Genomic DNA, 19,959 nt, shown 5'->3' with positions numbered 1-19,959 from the left:
AGCCTTGTTTCTACCAGTCTCCTCCATTCCAAAGAAATTCTGGTGCAATGTGAAATATCTTTTGAGATCCCAAAGTGGCTATCAGAGGTTGGGTGGAGAGGGATACGAGGAAGAGAGAATTAGAGTTGGGGGTGGGGGTGGGGGAGTCTGGATATATGGGGAATTCAGAATCAGTATCCTGACTGTTTTGAAAGGACCTGATTACTCAGCAGAGTTCATAAGGGCTGAAGCGCTGGAGGAGGGGTTAAGCCTGTGATGTCATCATGCCCTCCCTCCACTGTTACCCCTGCTCTTCTGAGAGCCCAGGATCAGAGGAACCCGATGTGCTGTTTGCTCACCTCCAGCACAGGTGGTATCTCTGATAATCCGATGAGCTTTTCCCACATTGGATGATGGTAGCATTGAGAAACAAGGGGACAAAGGAAATGCAGGGGAAGAGAGAAGGGAGATGGATGTAGCTTGCATGTACGTATCCAGGTGTTAATTATGGGACTGTGTGCCATCTTCCCATGCAACCAGTCTGTCCCTGAAGAGCTCCCACTAAGTGGGGACTTTACCAAATAAGCCAGAGTTTGCAATACTCGGTCCTACATACAATTGTTATGATGTGCACATTGAAAAATTTGGAATTAGGACTGTATCGATGCCTCAGCCTTTAAGAGCACTTGATTCTTTTGCAAAGGATCTGGATGTGGTTCCCTAGCATTGACAAGGTGATTTTCAACCCCAGTTTTAATAGATCCACTTCTCTTCTGGCCTCTGTGGGTACCAGGCACTCACGTGGCACACATGCATATGTGTGGACAAAACACTTATAACACATAAACACATAAAGTAAAAAGAAAAAGGAAACCTAAGAATTATCCTAACTCTTCTATGCTTCTCCACCACTGTAATGGATGCTGTGACACAAAGCCCAGACTCCTTAAAAATAAAGGATTCATTGCCTAGCAGACAGCTCTCAAGTCTCAGTCCTTTTCAGAAATTGTTAGAGCAGAGTAACAAGTCCTTCAAAATCATGGACTCTTCCCAGGGTATTATGCATACAATGACTGATCAGCACAGAGGAATCAGCCCCAGCATCCTCGTTCCCTTGAAGGACAGTCTGTTCATAACCCTCTAGCTCCTCCTTTGAGGTTGGCTGAGGACTCTGTTGGGTCTGAATGACTGCTCAGCCTCTCACTTTGCCCAGTCCTATTTTCATTGGCTCTTGTAGAAGATCAGGAGTTCAAGGTCATTCTCAGCTACATAAAGAGTTCCAGGCCAACCAGGGCTACGAGTCCCTACTTTAACACACACTCCCTTCTTCAGAGTACTCCTTAGTAAACACCCTTTACAGCAGTTTCTGTTTTAGGGTCTGCTTCCTGGGGAATATAGCCATATCACTCCCACAGTCAATCGATCACAAAGCCCCGATCAGTGACATTCAGCAGTCTCTTGTGATCTGATCCCAGGCTCCTAGGACGGCTAACACACTTTGCTGGTTACATCCAATCCTCTATGGTATGGTAGAGTTTGATGTTCAGATACCATTTGAATTATGCCAACCCACCAACCTTTTCTTTTAGAAGAGAGGGAGTCTTCACTTGGATCTATGAAGTCCTTATAGCCTGGCTTCTGCTAACCTCTTTAGATAGCTCTGTAATTTTTGTTCCTCCTGTTGTACACACGTTGGTTTTCTTTAAGTACCCCCTTTTTGTTATGCACTTTCCAGTCATGTGGATTTTGCGTATGCTTTCTGGAAGGTTCTCTTTTCCTTCAATGCCCATCTATTTAATCTCATGTAGAGTAGCATTCGCAGAAATATTTTCCTTTCCTGACTGTCTCGGAGGGTGATGTCTAATCATGGCTATCCTTGTACAATCATTTCTCGAGGGTAGCTGAGTACAGTGAAGAATCAGCCACATGACAATGCTATGTGGAAACAGAGGTGTTGCAAGAGGAATTAATGTCACTAATCAGTTGCTCTCAAAAATACAGAAATTATTCAGATAGTCCTAGTCAAATCATATAGATCCTTTAACAGCTACGAGTTTTCCCTGACTGGACAGACAGCAGTGGGAATCATATAACTGAAGAAGGGTGTGTATGCAGAACTAGGGTCTTGTAGCTCTGGTGGCCTGGTATGTGGCTGAGAATGACCTTGAACTCCTGATCTTTCTACTTTCACTTTCTGGATGCTGGAACTAGAGGTCTGTACCACTGTCCTATCTGTTGTTGTTTTGTTTTATTTTGTTTTTGTTTTGTCAACTTTACAACAGCATGTATCTTGGAAGAAAGAGCCCAAGCAGAAAATGCCCCCATCAGATCGTCTCTTGGCAAGTCTGGTATTTTCTTGCTTGATCAATATGGGAAGGCCTAGCCTGTTGTGTTATTACCCCTGGGAAAATGATCTGGGATGCATAAGGAAGCAGGTTAAACAAACCATGCGGAGCACTAAGTAGCATTCTTCCATAACCTTTGCTTTAGTTCTGCCTCTAAGTTCCTACTTTGAGCTCCTATCTTGACTTCCTTTGATGATGGACTATGATATGGAAGTGTGAGCCAAATAGAGCCTTTCCTCCCCAAGTCGCTTTTGGCAGTTGTGTTTTACCACAGCAATAGAAACCGAACTAGACATCCACTATGCCCAACTCAGTACACTAGTGTTTTTAAGGCTGATTTTAAAAATTCTACTTATGTATATCACGTGTGTGTGTGTGTGTGTGTGTGTGTGTGTGTGTGTGTGTGTGCATGCCACGTGCGTGTGGGTGTCTGGGAGGACAGAAGAAAGTGTCGGATCCCTGAGCTGGAGCTATGGGCCGTTGTGAGTGTAGCTGATGCAAACTGAACTTTGGTTCTCCAGAAGAGTAATAAGCAATCTTAAACTGCTGAGCCACCTCTCCAACCCCTCAACATACCATTGGTGGCATGAAGACAGGGGACCCTGTGAGGAAGTGACAACAGCTGATGCAAGCTAGAGAACAAGGAGGGCACAGAGCAAGGACCTGAAAGTGATTTCTGAGAGCAAGTTACCCTACCACAGCCAGCAAAATACCAGGGACTTTTAGTCTTTTCTGAATCTCTGGAAGAGAAGTTGGTGCAAATGACAGCTTGTGACACCACATTGGGCAGACTTCTGGCTCAGGGCTCTGAGCAATAAGTGAATGGCTTTAATCTAAAGCAATCATTGTGATCTGTTGCAGCTGAAATAGAAAAGCAACACACCTTTTAGTTAAGTGGGTGGAGACTCTTGTAAGCCACACCAGGAAGATATGGGACACCGTAAAGACTGTAGGAATGACTCATGTCAAAACAATTCCATATACAGACAGTCATCAAACACAGACAACATTGTTGATGCCAAGAAGTGCATGCTGACAGGAGCCTGATATAACTGTCTCCTGAGAGGCTATGCCAGAGCATGACAAATACAGAGGCGAATGCTAGCAGCAAACCATTGACCTGAGAACGGGGTCCCCATTGGAGGAGTTAGAGAAAGGATTGAGGGAGCTGAAGGGGCTTGCAACCCCATATGAACAACAATAGCAACCAACCAGAGCTCCCAGGGACTAAACCACCATCTAAAGAGTACACATGGACAGACCCATGGCTCCAGTTGCATATGTAGCAGAGGGTGGCCTCCTTGGGCACCAATGGGAGGAGAAGCCCTTGGTCCTACCACAGCTGGACCCCCCAGTGTAAGGGAATTTCAGGGCAGGGAGGCGGGAAGGGGTGAGTGGTTAGGGGGAGCACCCTCATGGAAGAAAGGGGAGGGGGAATGGAATGGGAGTTTATGGACTGGAAACCAGGAAGGGGGATAACATTTGAAATGTACATAAAAAATAAAAAAAATGTGCAAAAAATGCTGTCTGGGAATAATAAAATATGTCAGATCAGAAAAAACAAAACAAAACAAAACAAAACCAATTCAGGAGGTGAGACCAGTTCAGATAGGACGTGCTAGTGGCTTGAAGTCATAGAAAGAATGTAGAAGATGGATGCAAAAGCTGTCCAGGAAGCAGGAAAGCAGAACTTGGGGTGTTTGCAGATAACAGAGGGGATGAGAGAAAAGTCCCTGAAATTTTTCAAAATTAACTACTGAATAAAAACTGCTAACAGAAACTGTTTCAGGCATGGTACTTTTGATGAATTCTTTTCCTCTCTCACAGAAAGTTATAAAATTAAGCCTGATATTATTTGTAAATTTATTATTATTTTGCTTTAGGAATTTTCAATGACCGTACATATATCAGGTTTGATTTGGGCATTTAAAAAGTATGTTTTAATTCTCCTACCATCCTCTTCTCCTATATCCCCTGACCCTTCCCAACCCTTCCAACCCTTTGTAGCCTCCTTTCATGACACAATGTCCTATTGCCTGCCTTCCTCAGCTCCTCTTCTCTTCTCATGGTCTCCTGTGCACACATATCTACTCAGATGCACATGTATAACCATTATATGCTAGGAGCTGCATATGAGACAATATTCTATTTTTTCCTCTTTTTGAGTTATCTGGCTTAATTCAGTATTTTCCAACATCACTCACTTTTGTCTGTGTTTACCTCTAGCATTTCAGCATTCTACCATTGTGTAGGGACACTACAGTTTAATCGTCCATTGTCTGTTGATGGACATGTAGGAAGGATGCATTTTCTTGCAATCATGACTAATGCAGCAGTGAACATGAATGTGCAGTAACCACTTGGGTAGGACATAGAGTCCTTGGGTACATGCCCTGGAGTTGTATAGGTGCGTTATGTGACAGATCTATTTTTCTTTTTTTAAACTGTATTTTATTTATCATTATTATTATGTGTGCACATGTGTGTATGATATGTGTACATCAAGGGTGTGTGTCTGCTTGTGGTACAATTTTGTAGATTAGGTTCTCTTCTTTCCACCTTTATGTGGGTTCCAGGGATAGAGTGCCAGATCATCAGGCTTACTTGTGTGGGTATATGTGTTCAAGCATGAACGTGTGTGTGTGTGTGTGTGTGTGTGTGTGTGTGTGTGTGTGTGTGCAACTCCCTTGTCTGTGCCTTCATAGTCTGGAATTTCAGTGCATGGCTACTCACCCAACATAAACAATGGCTTTAACTGGGGAGTCATCTCCCCAGCCCCAGTAATTCTTAAATTGATAAGTTTCCATATCAACTGTACCAGCTTATATCCCTACCAGCAGCAAATAACAGTTGTTCTTTGCAGAAGTTAGGCCTAGTTCTTCCTCCCAGCTCCATGCTCTCAGAAATCCTACTCGGACTAAAAATATATTTACAAATAAATACCTTTGGCCTTATAGGTACACTCTTCTGACTAGATTATAACTTAAAGTAACCCATTTATTCTAGCCTACAGTCTGCTATGTGGCTGGTGACCTGTGCTCAGGTACCCTGTGTCCATCCTGTCACATCGTCCTCCAGTGAATCTCCTGTGCCTGGCTCTTCCAGAATTCCCAGCGGATGTTCCACCTCCTATTTCCTGTCTAAGTCAAAGGCCATCAGTTTTATTATTGGCAGGTGTCACATCCATACAAGCATAAGATAATCTCTCTACCATTCCTCCCACACCCCCATCACAGGAGAATCCTGAACCTTTCAAACACTGTTCCTGGGTAAGAAACTGAGTGACTGAGAAATTGTTCAGAAGTTAGTGACCTGGAGACCCTTGATAAAGAGTCTCGGAAAGAGCCATTTTGGTCAGTGCCTGGAGGAAGTAGGGTGAGCGATTTCGGGAAGGTGCTTTAGAAACATGGTCATTACAGAAAGGGCAGAACTACAAAAGAATGTGGGAAGAAAGATTTTAGTTTGAATCTCAACGTTCGGACTTTCTTTAAAGATGGAATCCTTATAATAGAGAGACTTCCAATGTAGCTGGAAGGATGGAGGTTAGTTTATGATGCTAGATTTCTGGGAAGACAAGAAAATGGGCTCTAGAGAAGAGGAGGGACCTAGCCTTTTTTTTTTCTTTTTTTAAATAGAAGTAGAGACTCAATCTCGATGTCAAGTGTAAAAGGGAATCAAAATACAGCGAACAACTATATTTTCTTTGGTTTATTTATTTGTTGCCTTATTTTTCCTGAGGTGAAGTGAGGTCTTATGGCTAGGATAGTGGCTATGCCGGGAAGAGACAAAGCACAGCTTCTAGATGTGGGTGTTGAAGGAGAGAAGAAGCAGGCTCCTGTCCTTTGGAGGCTGACTGTAGTTTTGAGGGCAAGCCACCTTTGGTGATGTCTGGAGGCAATGTGGGAGAGGTGTCAAGGTGACAGAGCAAACGCCTGGATGGTCTTTACTCTGAAATGATTTTTACTGTTCTGGTTATTCTGCATAAAAAGCTCTCTACACTCTTCTCTCTCATTTCTTTCACTATTGCCATAGCAACGCAATGGGAATCTTAACTAACACAGTGGATTTGTGGGTTTGGTGTGCTTAGGAGCTACATGCTGTTGGTGAGTGTGTGTGTGTGTGTGTGTGTGTGTGTGTGTGTGTGTGTGTGTGTACATACATGACGCAGCTCCTGTATGGAGCTCAGAAGACAATTCTAAGTGTTTGCTCTTGTTTTCCTGTTGGAGACAAGATCTTTTTCTTGTTCTCCAGTGTGTATACCAGGCTAGCCACCTCCCATGTTTCTGAGGATTCTCCCCGTCTCTACCTCCCATCTGGAGTAGAAACACTGGGGTTGATATGTGCTGTTGGATTCAGCTTTGTGTGGGTTTTTAGGATTTGGACTCAGGTCCCCATGCCTACCCAGTAGGCACTTTCCCCACTGAGCCATCTCCCCTACCCAATATAGTTAAAACAACAATAACAATAACAAAACAAAACAAAACCCAAAAAACAAAACACACACACACACACACACACACACACACACACACACACACACACACACACCATAAAACAAGCCACAAAGCCAACACTACCTAAATGTAATAGGGGGCAGGAAGTGGAGCACAGAGAGGGATGGAGTAAGTCGGGACAGTAGGGTGGGCCCCCTAGAGTAGATCTTTCATTTTCTTCAGCACCTTAGTGGCAATGTTGATGGTTCAGCTCTTCAGAGGTGGGGAGTCACCAGGTAGGAAGGATGGAAGAACACAGGGACGAGTGCACAGTGATGGGCCGTGAACTCCAAGCTGGGCACAAGCAGGAACTACAAGGGGTGTGACAAAGCCTATGGAGACTTTGACTCTCCTCAGTGATAAGGAAAAGTGGACAGCATAATGGCATCCCGAACGTTCAAGTGCAGGACTGTAGAGAGTGAGGAAACAGCTTTGGTGAGTGCAGGCCCCAACTCATGGAGAATGCATTGCAAGAGGGCGAGAAGCTTCCAAGGCAGTAAGGGAGACCAGATACGGTCATAACGGATCTGGAGAGCTGATGTCTTCATAACAGAAGCAGGTCAGATATTGACCTATCTCCCTCTCAGGAATGACCACATAGGGGTACTGTGAGAAGGCAAACCCAGAAATGACCATCTCGAATAGCTGAATCTGCTGCCACCCAGACTTAAGACTTGTAGCTTAAGAACTGTTAGAAAATTTATTCCTGTTCTTTAAGCTACCCAGGCTGTGGTATTTTATTATGGAATGTTCTTCATTCTCTAACAGTTTCTCAGACCTTTCTCCATACATCTTTTAAATCACCCTTACCCCTCCTTCCCTCCCCCTCCTCGTGTGTGTGTGTGTGTGTGTGTGTGTGTGTGAGAGAGAGAGAGAGAGAGAGAGAGAGAGAGAGAGAGAGAGAGAGATTTGAGTGTATATGTATGTATATGAACTTCTGTGGGTTCTGTCACAGGTGTGCCTTGGCTTGGGTGTGGAGGTCAGAGGACAACCTTGGATGTTGGTCCTCATCTTTGAGAAAGGGTTTTTCTCATCACTGTGGAGCTGGCTGGTCCACAAGTTTCTGGGAATCTTCTGCATCTGCACTGAATCTCACTGTGGGTATGCTTCGATCACAGACATAGGCTGCTCTGTTGAGGTGTGCATGAGTTCTGAGGATCCCAAGGCGGCCCCAGAGCTTGCATGATAATGACTTTACTCACTGAGTCATCTCAGCCCTCTGCACCTCTTTCAATACTTGTTTTTTTCTCTCTTCTTTATTGTCATTCTCAGACCTTGGTTCCTAATGGCTTCAGGAACCTCAAATTGCTGACAATTTATTTTTGTCTTTATAATAGAGGTTTAAATTGTTTTCCTTTTTATATTTTGATCATATCATTTTCCTCCCCAACTACTCCCAGAACCTACCTACCACCCCACTTCCCACTCAACTTCATGTCCTTTATCCTTCCTTAAAAAAAAGAAACAAATCAAAATAAACAAAAGAAAAAAAAGCCAAACCAAGAAACAAAACATATAAAAAACCATGGAGTTCATTTTGTCAACTCACTACTCTTGCTCTCGGGGGCCTGCTCTGCAGTATGGTTGACATACCCACTCCCCTGGGGGTGGGTGTAGATTTTCTCTCTCCCAGCAGGTATCCTTATAAGCAGCTTCTTGGTAAGGGATGGGACTTCGTGTCCACTTCTTGTATTGGTCTTGCATAAACTCTCACAGTGTCTGTGAGCTCATCTGTGCGTCAGCTCTGCTTGTGTCTAAAGAGCCTGTTTCCCTTTGCTTTATCTACCACCTCTGGCCCTCACAATCTCCCCACTTCCTTTTCTTTGATGATAATTTCTTATGCATGGCATGTTGGTCCTCATCTCTTGACCAGGCTAATGTCCTCTGCAGCATCTAACTGCTGATGAGTAATGGGAGTTCAGGGCCAGGAAATACCATGAATATGCGGATTTAATGAAAGTTGTTTAGTTAATTAATTCATCAGTGTTGAAGATTAAACTTAGGGTCTTACTCATATGGATGAACACTACCACTGAGCTACGTTCTCAGCCAATGAAAATGACTTATAAAAAGGAAGGTAAACTAATTGCTACTTGGAGAAGAGGGGGTTCCCATGTATGAGAGAAGAACAGGATGCAATGTATTAAGAGGATACATATTCATAATTCCAAATGAGGAAGTTTCATCCAGGCCACTCTTCCAGAGTTTGAAGAGAAGGCTGTACAGAGCCAGGAAACAGGGAAGGTTTCAATGAGGACAAGAAGAGAACTGCAAAATCAGTATGAACATTCATAGGAGAAAGACTTGGATCCTCATCCCAGAATCAGTCAGAAGCTTATGTGCTCAAGAAGCAAGTCAAACCATACGATGTCCTGAGTAGAGCCAGGTTCTGTGCTGTGAGGCTGCTGTTGTGACTCATCCTGACCTGCCAAGGGTGTGTTTGGCTTTAATTTAGCTTTGTGTCTTGGGGCTTCTGGACCACCAACCTTGACTCTTGGTTTACATTTCCCTTTGGGAGGTTCTGTCACCCAGGCATGCTCTGAGCCGGTAACCCAAGTACAATCTCCTTTCAGTGCTCAGTACCACACATGAGGTAGGTGAGGGAATACTTACTGCTTCCATAAATGCTCAGGAAAAGCAGCCAAAGAGAGGAGAATGTAGCACCTAATTCCTGGTCAGATAACCTGTGTTGCAAGACAGTGTTTATTCTAAGCAGCTAAGCAGCTGAAGGTCCACAATGTGCTAGTTGTTTACTGGGAAACCCACCACTCACACACACACCGTAGTGTCATGACAGGGTCACATAGTAAGTTCTATCCCCGGTATTCATTCTCTCTCTCTCTCTCTCTCTCTCTCTCTCTCTCTCTCTCTCTCTCTCTCATTCTCTCTCTCTCTCTTTCTCTCTCTCTCTCTCATTCTCTCTCTCTCTTTCTCTCTCTCTCTCTCATTCTCTCTCTCTCACACACACTCTCTCTCTCATTCTCTCTCTCTCACACACACACACTCCACACACACTCTCTCTCATTCTCTCTCTCACACACACACTCATTCTCTCTCTCTCTCTCTCTCTCTCTCTCTCTCTCTCTCTCTCTCTCTCTCTCTCTCTCTCTCCACACACACACAGGAGATAAATGGCATTGTAGTCCCTGGACTTTCCAGCTTCCTCCTTGCCCCATCTCGTCAGTCCTTCTCTCTGGGTCTGACGAGGTTGCTTTCTTTTGAGTCCACACCTTTCAAGGCTTTCTCTGCATTTCTGTGACGTGTGGATATGCTTCTGTGTTGAGCTCCTGCCTACGCAATCCCTGCCCACATAGGAGGCTCTTCTCTTGCCATAATTAAACAAAGAGGAAAATGGCTGGGAAGGCAGCCAGCTGGAGTCAGAGCAGGCATTAATGTTGGGCAGGGGAAACATCAGGGGCAGTATTGGCCTTTCAGGTCCCTGAGCTTGTGATCTAGGAGAGCAGAGCCACACACCCAGAGGCTGCCTCTGACTGGATAATCACACTTGGTATCTAACTGAGCCTCATAGCTGGTCAGTAAAGACCAGAGATCTACCAGGTCAAGGCCTCACTCAAGAGCTAATAGAGTCAAAGAAAAGCCACTCAGAGAGAGCTTCCAAGTATGTGCCCAAATTATTAGCTTCTGGTGCTCCTGTGGGTCCTGCTGGTGACGAAGGCTGATAGCAACAGGCTGAGATATTGAAATTGGGAAGGTACTTGTTAATATTGTAGAGGAATTGGGTTCAGCTCCCAGGACTCACATAGTGACTCACAACCATCTGTAACTCCAGTTCTGTGGGATCTGATGTCCTCTTCTTACATACATAAATGCACATACAAATAAAATAAATCTAAAAATTAAAAAAGTGTTTTGACAGACCAGTCAAGATCACAATGCCCACCAATATTATTCTTTGCCCTTGAAATTCCATTTCTTCCGGGGTATGTCTCCCAGTTTTTCAAAGTAATTCTGAATCCTGGAACAGAGGGTTGTAAGAGGAGGAAGAACCTGGCACCCTCTGCTGGCTACATATGGTACTGCAAGAAGAGGCCGGAGGCCATAAATTCTTGGGCCCAAAGGAGCTTGACAGCTAGAGCCTCAGAATTCTCAAGGCAAAATCACAGGTAGAGGGAAATGAGTGATAAATGGTATTCATTATGGAGAAATCTCTATCCACCAGATGCTGGTGGGAATTCGACACTCATAAATTAATCTACATTTTAATTCTCTAGCATTTGCTCTCAATAGTGCTAAAAGATTTTGTAGAGCAGAAGCAAACCTCAAGCGTGATTGGCTACCATTACATGCTCTGTCCCACCTGCAGTATTTCAGTCCAGCTTAACAGGTACCCCGACTTGGGTCATGATTTTGATACCAGCTTGACAACCCATCTCTGATTCCAGACTCTGCCAAAACCAGCTGAATCCCAAGCAAGAATCCACCCACCTTGCCCCCTCTTCTTAGGAGTTTACATTAGCTCTTACCTTGGGGTGGATAGCCCTTCTTCCTATGAATCTGACTCTTTTCCAAGCTTGACAAGTTATTTCCATATCTTTCAGGGCTAGCAGCCAAACACAAAAAAAGAAAGAAAGAAAGAAAGAGAAAGAAAAGAGGAAGAGAGAAAGGGAGGAGAGAGAAAAGAGAGAGGCGGGTAGGATGAGATGATAATTTTTCTGCAGGAGATCAGCCAACTGGGAAAATAGAGTGTGAACACTGCATTTCAGCCAGCCCAAGGTATCCTGAAGCCATAACTCTTGAAGAAAAGACAGCGAGGGCCTATGTCTGCTGGCAGAGAGAAGAGCTAAATCTCAAGCAGCCATGATCTCAGCAGGAAAGCCCTTGATATATTTTGACACTTTGGGGCAAATCTAGCAGCACGCAGAATGTAGATCTCCAGTGTAGCAGGTGGTTCCCATCTTTGTGGCTGTGTCCTACAGCCTTGTCAGTAGGTAACAGCTTTGCTTTGCAGGAGTGACTACGTCTCCCCTGGTTACCACAGTGACTGATCAAAAGTGTCGCATCGCTCTCTGCGAAGGAAGGGGCTTGAATTGCTTTAGCCCCAAAGCTGGTATTCTCGCTGAATGAACGAATGAATGCATAAATAAGTATGAAATAATAGATGTGGGCTTCATTTCATTCATGTGACTTAGGAGCCTGTCATTTGGGGTGCGTTATTTAATCCCATAGCCTCATTTTCTTTATTTCAGCATGGGGAGAGTACTGATATCCTTGTCATATGGCTGCAATGATGAACCGAGACAATACGTGTGGCAGAACCAGCATAGAGTAACTCCTTGACAAATCAAACCTAGTATTTTCGGTTGCTCTAAGGGCTACAGCTTCCTGCTCTGGAAAGAGTGAGCATGATAGCAAACTTCCTAAAACCGGTATAAGAACCCAAACTATAGCATGTGTATAGCAGTCATGAATGCCTCCTTAGTGATAGGAAAAATACTGTATATATATCTTGAGTTTTGCAAATTTCATTAAAGTTTCTAACAATCTGACTTTCAGAGGATTCTTATCTCGGTTGCATTTTATGCATTTCTGTCTGTTTTCTCTTCCCCAACTTAGGGCAGAGTCTATGGTGTTCTGCCCTCAGTGCTAGCTGGATGTGCCTTGTTCAGGCTTACACACTCTTACGGTGTGTAAGATGAGATTCTCTATACGATGAGATTCCTAGTGCTTCATGATGACACTGTGGTCAGCCTCTAGTTTCTACAAACACACAACTCTGAGTTTTCCTGTCCTGTGCCCTCTGTGAAAGTGGGATTTAGTTGCTCCCTCCCAAGAGATTATTACAGTGGGCAGAAATTTGGTGATTACTATTGCCTTCTGATTTCGGCAAAGGGATCTTTGCAGATGTAATTAAAGCTAAGAGTCATCCAAACTTGAATAGAGAAGTTATTCCACATGATTCAGGTTGACCTAGCCTAATATGATGGGGCATGAAGAACATTTAGTTTGCTTGGTCCTGGGAGTTGAATGCTTGGGGGGAGAGGGGGTGGGGCTTGAAGAAGACATGCATCAGAAAACCAAAGATCTGAGTCCTCTAGTCAAGACTGGCAAGTTCTGCCAATAGCGTGAATGAATCTGGGAGTAGATTCTCCCCTGAGGCCTCCAGCTAAGAGCCTAGCCCAGCTGACATCTGAACTCAGTCTTAGCAGGCTCTGAGCAGAGCCCGGATCTGAGTCACACAAGTGTGAGGTAATTAGTGGGTGCTGTTTGAGGCCGTACAGTTTGGTAAGATCTTATAGTAAGGAACAAAAACCCTAACATATTCTTCAAGATTCCTGTTCCTTTAATTAATCTTAAGGAATATTCTACCCTGAGGTCCAGAAGTTTCTGTTCCTTCACCTCTAAACCTGTGTAGATGGACAGGAACATTTGCCTCCAAGTGAATTGTTGATGAGGTCCTAAGAGACCTAGCTTTTGTAAGCAAAATGGGACAGGGGCTTCTGATGATTCCTAGTTTTAGAAATAGTTTCATGTTCAGGCGACACAAACATCTCAGTTGTTTCCTATGATGGAGGGATGGAACGACTATTTCAATTCCATTTCTCACCATCTACTGAAGTGCCCCCCTTGGCGCTTGTTACATGCTGAGGGTTTCTCCAGACTACAAGAACTGACCTTTATTTTTGTTATTACAGAGATTTGAGATTGCATTCTACCCTCTCTACCCACAATTCCAAGCTGTGAAAGCACTGTCTTCAGTACAGTGACAGGAACTGCTCCACCACTGAAGGACCCCATATGGTGACACCACACCCCTCATCCTGGAAGAACAGAGGCAGAAGAAGATGCACATCTGACCTTGAAACTTATTTTCCTGTCTTCAGGCAACTGGAGATGGCCCAGTATCCGCGTACCTTTGCTGCTGCAGACAAGGATTCTATGGAGTGGCAGGAGCCACCCACTCTAACAGGGCTCCAAGTGGGTCAAGTGTGTCTGTCACACTGTACTGACAATAAGCTGATGTTTCACCTCCCTGAGTCCATGCGGTATGAGATGAAGCTTTCACAGCGGACCCCTCCCCCACTGTAGTTCACTGTGATTTGAGGGCAGAGATGGTAGAAAAGGCTCTCGAGGAACTGACACCTATCTTCTTCCAGCATTGGGCTTTACCTATGTTTCCTCACCAAATGTGTATGTGCACACCTACAATGTGCCAGGCAGCATGGGCCCTGGCAACAGAGATGAACGAGATAAACCCAGTGCCGATGTTATGAACCTTATATTTTATTAATAAATCACACATCAGGTTCATTTCAAAATACCGCCTGTCCCAGCTCAGACCTGAAGTCGGGCCATACCCTGAAGCAGCTGAAGTGGTGACCTAGAGTTCAGGAATTGTATCTGTCTACTTTCCCTGTAGCTCCAACACTGTCCTTGCCCTAAACCAGCAGACCTCCTTTAAGATGTGTAAAGCTTACCTCAAGAGTCCCAGTGCATTCAATTGTTCTCTGTGATCATGGTGCACATGTGTGCAGAAGACAGGAACATTATGTAGAACTCAGTCTTGAGCGTGTGCGTGCGCATGTTTGTGTGTGTGTGTGTGTGTACATTTGCTGGTGAGTATGGGACTAATGGATGCTGTGACCCACATCCCTAGCTAGGCATCTATAGACCAATTTACCTACGTTCTGTAACCTAGCAAAGAGGATGACAGTTCCTGCAGGCAGACTTTCCCACCACTCTGGATTTATTTGAGCTGGGAGTCCTAGGGTCAGGACGGGGTCATTCTATGCCTGAGGGTCCCGCCTGGCCAGCCTTTCCCTCTCCATCCTTGGACGTCCCTTCTCCAGGCTCAGCCTCATCATCAGCCTCACCCATGTCCTCTGGCATTGGCCACTCTCGAGTCTGCCACTCCAGCCTTTCGATGCGGTAAGCTATCTTCAGTGCACTGGACTCCAGCTCAGCCAGTAGGCGAGCAAACTTGGTCTGCAGATCATCAAGCTGCTGGTCGAGGCCTTTGAGCCGAGACTCTGTGGCCTCCTGGAGGGCGATCTCAGCTGCCTCAGCATTCACATCCAACTTATTCATTTTGAGCAAGATTTCTCGGCCCTTCTCCTCCATGACCGCCTGGGCCTGTGGGTACTCACTCAGTACCTCCCGCAGATCCTCCTTGCTGAGGCAGAACAGGTCTGAATAACCTAGGCTCTTGATGTTGGCTGTTCGTCGGTTTCCAGACATGTTCCCTGTGGTCCAAGGGCAGAAACGTGAGGGGTGGGTGGGTAGTAGAGACAGGAGTGTTGCATTTCACTCCTAAACCAGGACATACCTCCACATTGGTGCTTCTGAACCAGTTTTCCTGCCTTGTTTTCTCATTTTAGTAATGTGCTAGTGACCAAGCCCTGTGCTTATCAGTAACCTCCCTTGCTAGACCATTAATGGGTAGTTATATAGCAACATGGCTGGTGCAGTGATCTTTAGCTGATCTGTCCGCACTCCCACCAGTGCCAGTGCCTCGTCTTTTAAGGATCCATCCCACCCACCGACCTTGGCTCAACTGCTTCCCAGGCAACAGGTAATCCACACCCTGCTTCTCTCCTGAGTCCTGCAGCAACTCAGACAAGGGCCAGATCTCCTTAATCTATGTGCCCCAAAGTACCATTTGTCCTAGGGTCCTGCCACCCTGTCCCTAGCAGTTTCCCTCGGAGACTCACCTTTGATGTTGATGATACTGATCTCCCCAAAGTAGAGCCCTGCACCAAGCACAGCATACTGTGTGACACCATCATCGGCCACCACAGCCAGCTGGCCCTCACGGATGATGTACATCTCTCGGCCAATGTCCCCTTTGCGGCACACATATTCGCCTGGCGAGTAGGTCTGGGGCTGTAGCTTCAGCACCAGCTCTTCCAGCAGGCTGGCTTCACAGTTCTGGAAGATCTGTACTCGGCTCAGGGTAGACAGGTGCACGGACACAGCAACCTCCGCCCGCAGCCGCTCAGGCAGGTGCTGCAAGATGGCTACCTCGTTGGTCATCTTCTTGTTGATCTGAAGATGCTGGTACCTGGGAGAAAAGCAGTGCCATTTCTTCCCTGGAACCTAGTGTGTCCGCCTCTGCCTACTCATTAGGACTCAGTTCAGCCAAGGATCCCTTTTCTTTGTGACAGACATGATCTTTTCTACTTCATCCAAGGCATAGAGGTTTCTTGATAGTAGATAGACACATTTCTTTTACCTCCCATTAGGCTCCACCCCAGCCTCAGTGTCTTGTACCACTTCCACATTGAGTCATTCACTTTAGTCACCAAGCTCCCACCCACTTTGACAGGCTTTGTGGTGGCTCCCCGACATTGAGACATTTCCTTTATTCAGAACATAGTTTGCATTATCATGATACGATCAACCATCTATCGGCCATCTCCTGTCCGGATAGTTCCCTTCTCCACCCACTCCTTTTGGAGCCTCCCCAATCCTCTCAGTCAGTAGCAGCTATCATTCTCTGGTCTCTGTGTCACTCTTTAATACAAATTCCACTCCCTGTCAGTCTCTTGCACACCCTCTTCCTTCCCCTAGTCCAGATTCCCTCTGTAGAAGACACCATTTTCTAAGCCCAGTCTAGTAGACCTATGAACGAATGCCACCTCCCAGAAGGCACTAAGACCAGAGTTACTGGACTCAGATCCTAAGGCATACCTTCCCCTGGTCTACAACCAGCCCTCTCACCAGTCAATAACTCGCCGCTCCAGCCTCTTGTTGACATGCTGCAGCTTCATGTACTTCTTTACCAGCGCATGGTCTGGGTAGAAGGCCGCATCTGCAGTGTTCATGTTGTAAATGACAGAGCTCATGCTACCCATGATGGTGGCGAAACCCATGACGGCCAGCAGGAAGTCACCCACCATGAAGAGGTACTCTTCCTCTCGGTCTGGCAGCGGCGTGTCACCCACTGTGGTCAGGATCAGAGTGGAGAAGTAGAAGCTGTAGAGATACTGGCGCCGCAAGCGCTCAAAGCCAGGTTGCGCAGGGTCTGGGTATACCCACGCATCCCGTCCAAAGCCCAGGTACCTGGACAGGGCGAAGTATAAGCAACTGTTCCAATGGATGACAACAAAAATGTAAAGCATCAGCTTGGCTATGCGGAAGGCATTTGGGTAAGCCGTGCGGGTCTCTGTACGATCAAAAGCCTCGAAGAGGCGGGGCACTCGGAGAAAGCGGTTTAGCCGGAGTGTAGGGATGTGGGGGCCCAGCTGCACATAGGCCGCATCTGTGGGGACCAGGGACGCCAGGTCCAACAGGAAGCTCCAGGTGCGGACGTAGCGACTGGCGATCATGCCTTTGTCTACCACCAGGATGCCCTGCTCTAGGAATCCTAGGAGGAAAGAGGGAGATGGGCTAGAGTCAACCATGGGTAGGCCAACGGCAGACTGGGTATGCTGGGTATGCCAAGGCCAGACATGAGGGCAAGATGAAGGCAGGTTTCTGGGGTGAGTACTGTGGTGTTATCAAAGTGGCACATGACAGTGCAGGCCCTGGAGGTGGCTGCTTTCTTAACACTTTCTTGGGAGAAAGGCTAGTCCCAGGGACTCACTGACCTGTGTGGAAGCGTACCCCAATATCTAGTAGGTACAGCAGGTCACTCGTGTAGTCCAGCACGAACCAGGCCACCAGGTAACTGTGCTGCAAGTCAGGAAAGCAGGCCCTGCAGGGTAGGGACAGAGGGTCTTTGCTTAAAGGTACCAATGTGTAATTGGGTTGTCAGGACAGGTCCCTCAGCCCTCTGCCTTGAGCCCTTCCAGGGAAGACAGCTCTCCTTTAGGCCTCACCCTCTAGGCCTGCCCTTCTCTTAAGGAGCCTCACGTAGCACCCCTGCCAAACCTGCATACAACGATGATGAGGTTGTACATGATTGGGAAGACCATTGTGTTCAGCCACCAGTAGTAGTAATCCCCAGATGGGTCTAGGACTGGCAGCCACTTCCTGCAGGGAAGAAGAGACTCCACTCATTTATCCACCAGACATTCAGTGCTTGCCTTCTGACCAGGACACTGAGAAGAAGGAAGCCCCAGGGAGTGAGGTGATTAGACACCACACAGAGGAGCAGACTTCTCACCTGGCTTTGGTTGGGGCTGGGGGCGTGGACTCTGTGGTCTTCACTTTGCCGTCCTGGCTCATGTTTCCGTAGTGTGGTTCTAGTCTGTAGACTATCCAGTGATTCTCCGATTATAGGTGGCTTGGGAAAGTGCCTGGCTTCCTGGAAGAGGCTGCCCTCGGGCTCCAGCTTCGTCTTTTCTGTCTTTGAAGCTCTTAGCAACACAACTAGAGCTAGCAGGTATGGAGTGGGTGGAGGCAATGGAGCTCCAGCACCCTGCCCTGTCTCCCAGGCCCAAGGCTGGTTTACACCTGCCCAGCTAAACACCTTTAATGAGGTCCCTGGGGGTGATGGGAGGTGGATGCTTGGGAAGGAAGCTCACTTTTGTTGCTGTCTTCTTTCGCCTTCCCCAAGCCTGCCTTTGGTGTAGGTTTGAATTCTGTTTCACTTTATGCAGGCTCTCTGTTTGGGCCTAGTTATTTATTTAACAATTATGTGCCAAGCGGCTTCTTCATGTCAGGTGTTAAACTAGTCTCTAGGGACAAAGGGGTGCCTCTCACCTAGAGGTGTTTTCCCTGGCCACAGCTTTATCTGCATATACATCACCTAGCCTTTGGGGCTTATGTTACTTTTGTTCCTTTCTTATTATCTCTCATGCTCAATGCCGCCAGCCATTGGACATATTTTGTGGACCCTCAACTTCTTTCAAGTTTTCTTGTGAACATTTCTTTTTGTGAAAAAACAAACATATTACCTATAATTTCCCCCTCAGGCTGATGTCCCTGCTGCTATTACTGTGGAGATCGGAGGTCAGAGTAGAACTTTTGAAGTCAGTTGGTGTACCTAGGAGAGCGAATTGCAGTGGCGAGGCTCAAGCTTTTACCTTCAACCCATTGTATCAGCACCGTTATCTTCTTCCACCTACTCTTTTTTTTTCCAACACCCATTTCTGTCCTCTCAGTCTGTGATGGTTTGTAAATGCTCGGACCAGGGAGTGGCACTATTAGGAGGTGTGGCCTCGTTGGAGTAGGTGTGTCACTGTGAGCATGGGTTTAAGACCCTCACCCTAGCTGCCTGGAAGTCAGTATTCTGCTAGCCGCCTTCAGATGAAGATACAGAATTCTCAGCCTCTCCTGCACCATGCCTGCCTGGATGCTGCCATGTTCCCATCTAGATGATAATGGACTGAATCTCTGAACATGTAAGCTATCCCCGATTAAATGTTGTCCTTATAAGAGTTGTTTTAGGGGTTGGGGATTTAGCTCAGCGGTAGAGCGCTTGCCTAGCGAGCACAAGGCCCTGGGTTCGGTCCCCAGCTCTGAAAAAAAGAAAAAAAAATTTGTTTTAGTCATGGTGTCTGTTCACGGCAGTAAAACCCTAACTAAGGCATAGCCAAACACCTGGGACCAATATTTAGTATTACATAATGTGGTGTATATTTTACAAAACGACTACAAATATTTTGATGTTTGTCACTTGTGACTGCCAGCTGATAGAGCATACTAAGGGTGATGCTGTGTGATGTCTGAGGTTAGACCATCAAAGACGTTGCTGCTTTCTGGGTAGCTTGGCATGCAAATTGTGATCACCGCCTTTCAGGATGCTGCTGTCTTAGATTCTGTCTATCACACTGTGAGAAACTCGAGAAGTCCGAGCTAAGTTCAGCCTTCCAGTTGTTCCAGCCCAGCATTGTCCGTACAACTGAAAAAGCTTTAAGATGATTCTAACGATGGCTCAAGTCACTCCCACATTTGAGCTTCCTAGATGCAGCTTCAGATTTCACGAGATAGAAATAAGCCACTTCAGCTGCATCTTATTGGACACAGAATGACAGGCCTTCTGGTTTGTGCCACTAATTTGGAGTGGCGTGTTACTTAGCACTATGGTTTGGGTCTTAAATGTACCCCACAGGCTATGTGTTGAGGTCTTGGTCAATAGCTTCTGGCACAAATGGGGACAGTAGAACTTTTAGGAAGGAGACAGGTAGCATTCAATGAGTATGCCCTTGAAAAGAATACTGGGGTTCGAACATTTTTCTCTTACCCTTTACTTCCAGGATGGCATGAGGCAAACAGCCTCCTCTGCCATATACTCTGAG

At 46.1% G+C, this 19,959-nt stretch overlaps 1 protein-coding gene and 1 long non-coding RNA gene across 3 annotated transcripts in view; one reads left to right on the top strand and one right to left on the bottom strand.

Moving 5' to 3' along the window:
• The window catches only part of LOC148007778 (uncharacterized), a 35,376-nt gene extending 21,117 nt beyond the window's left edge, over positions 1-14,259 (top strand). For both annotated transcript variants that reach the window (XR_015652317.1, XR_015652316.1), the window contains one exon: positions 13,471-14,259. This is a non-coding gene — a long non-coding RNA (uncharacterized LOC148007778). The remainder of the gene's footprint in view (positions 1-13,470) is intronic.
• Positions 14,073-18,051, bottom strand: Cnga4 (cyclic nucleotide gated channel subunit alpha 4). The gene is given in 6 exon segments (NM_053496.2): positions 14,073-15,018; positions 15,487-15,836; positions 16,496-17,141; positions 17,365-17,471; positions 17,648-17,749; positions 17,883-18,051. Coding segments are annotated over 6 exon segments (1,728 nt in total). The 5' UTR covers positions 17,945-18,051; the 3' UTR covers positions 14,073-14,557.
• Between the last annotated feature and the right edge of the window lie 1,908 nt (positions 18,052-19,959).

This window comes from Rattus norvegicus, chromosome 1 (assembly GCF_021556685.1).
Source record: "Rattus norvegicus strain SHRSP/BbbUtx chromosome 1, alternate assembly SHRSP_T2T, whole genome shotgun sequence".
Taxonomy (NCBI): Eukaryota; Metazoa; Chordata; class Mammalia; order Rodentia; family Muridae; genus Rattus; species Rattus norvegicus.
This window is presented reverse-complemented; position numbering and strand designations above follow the sequence as displayed.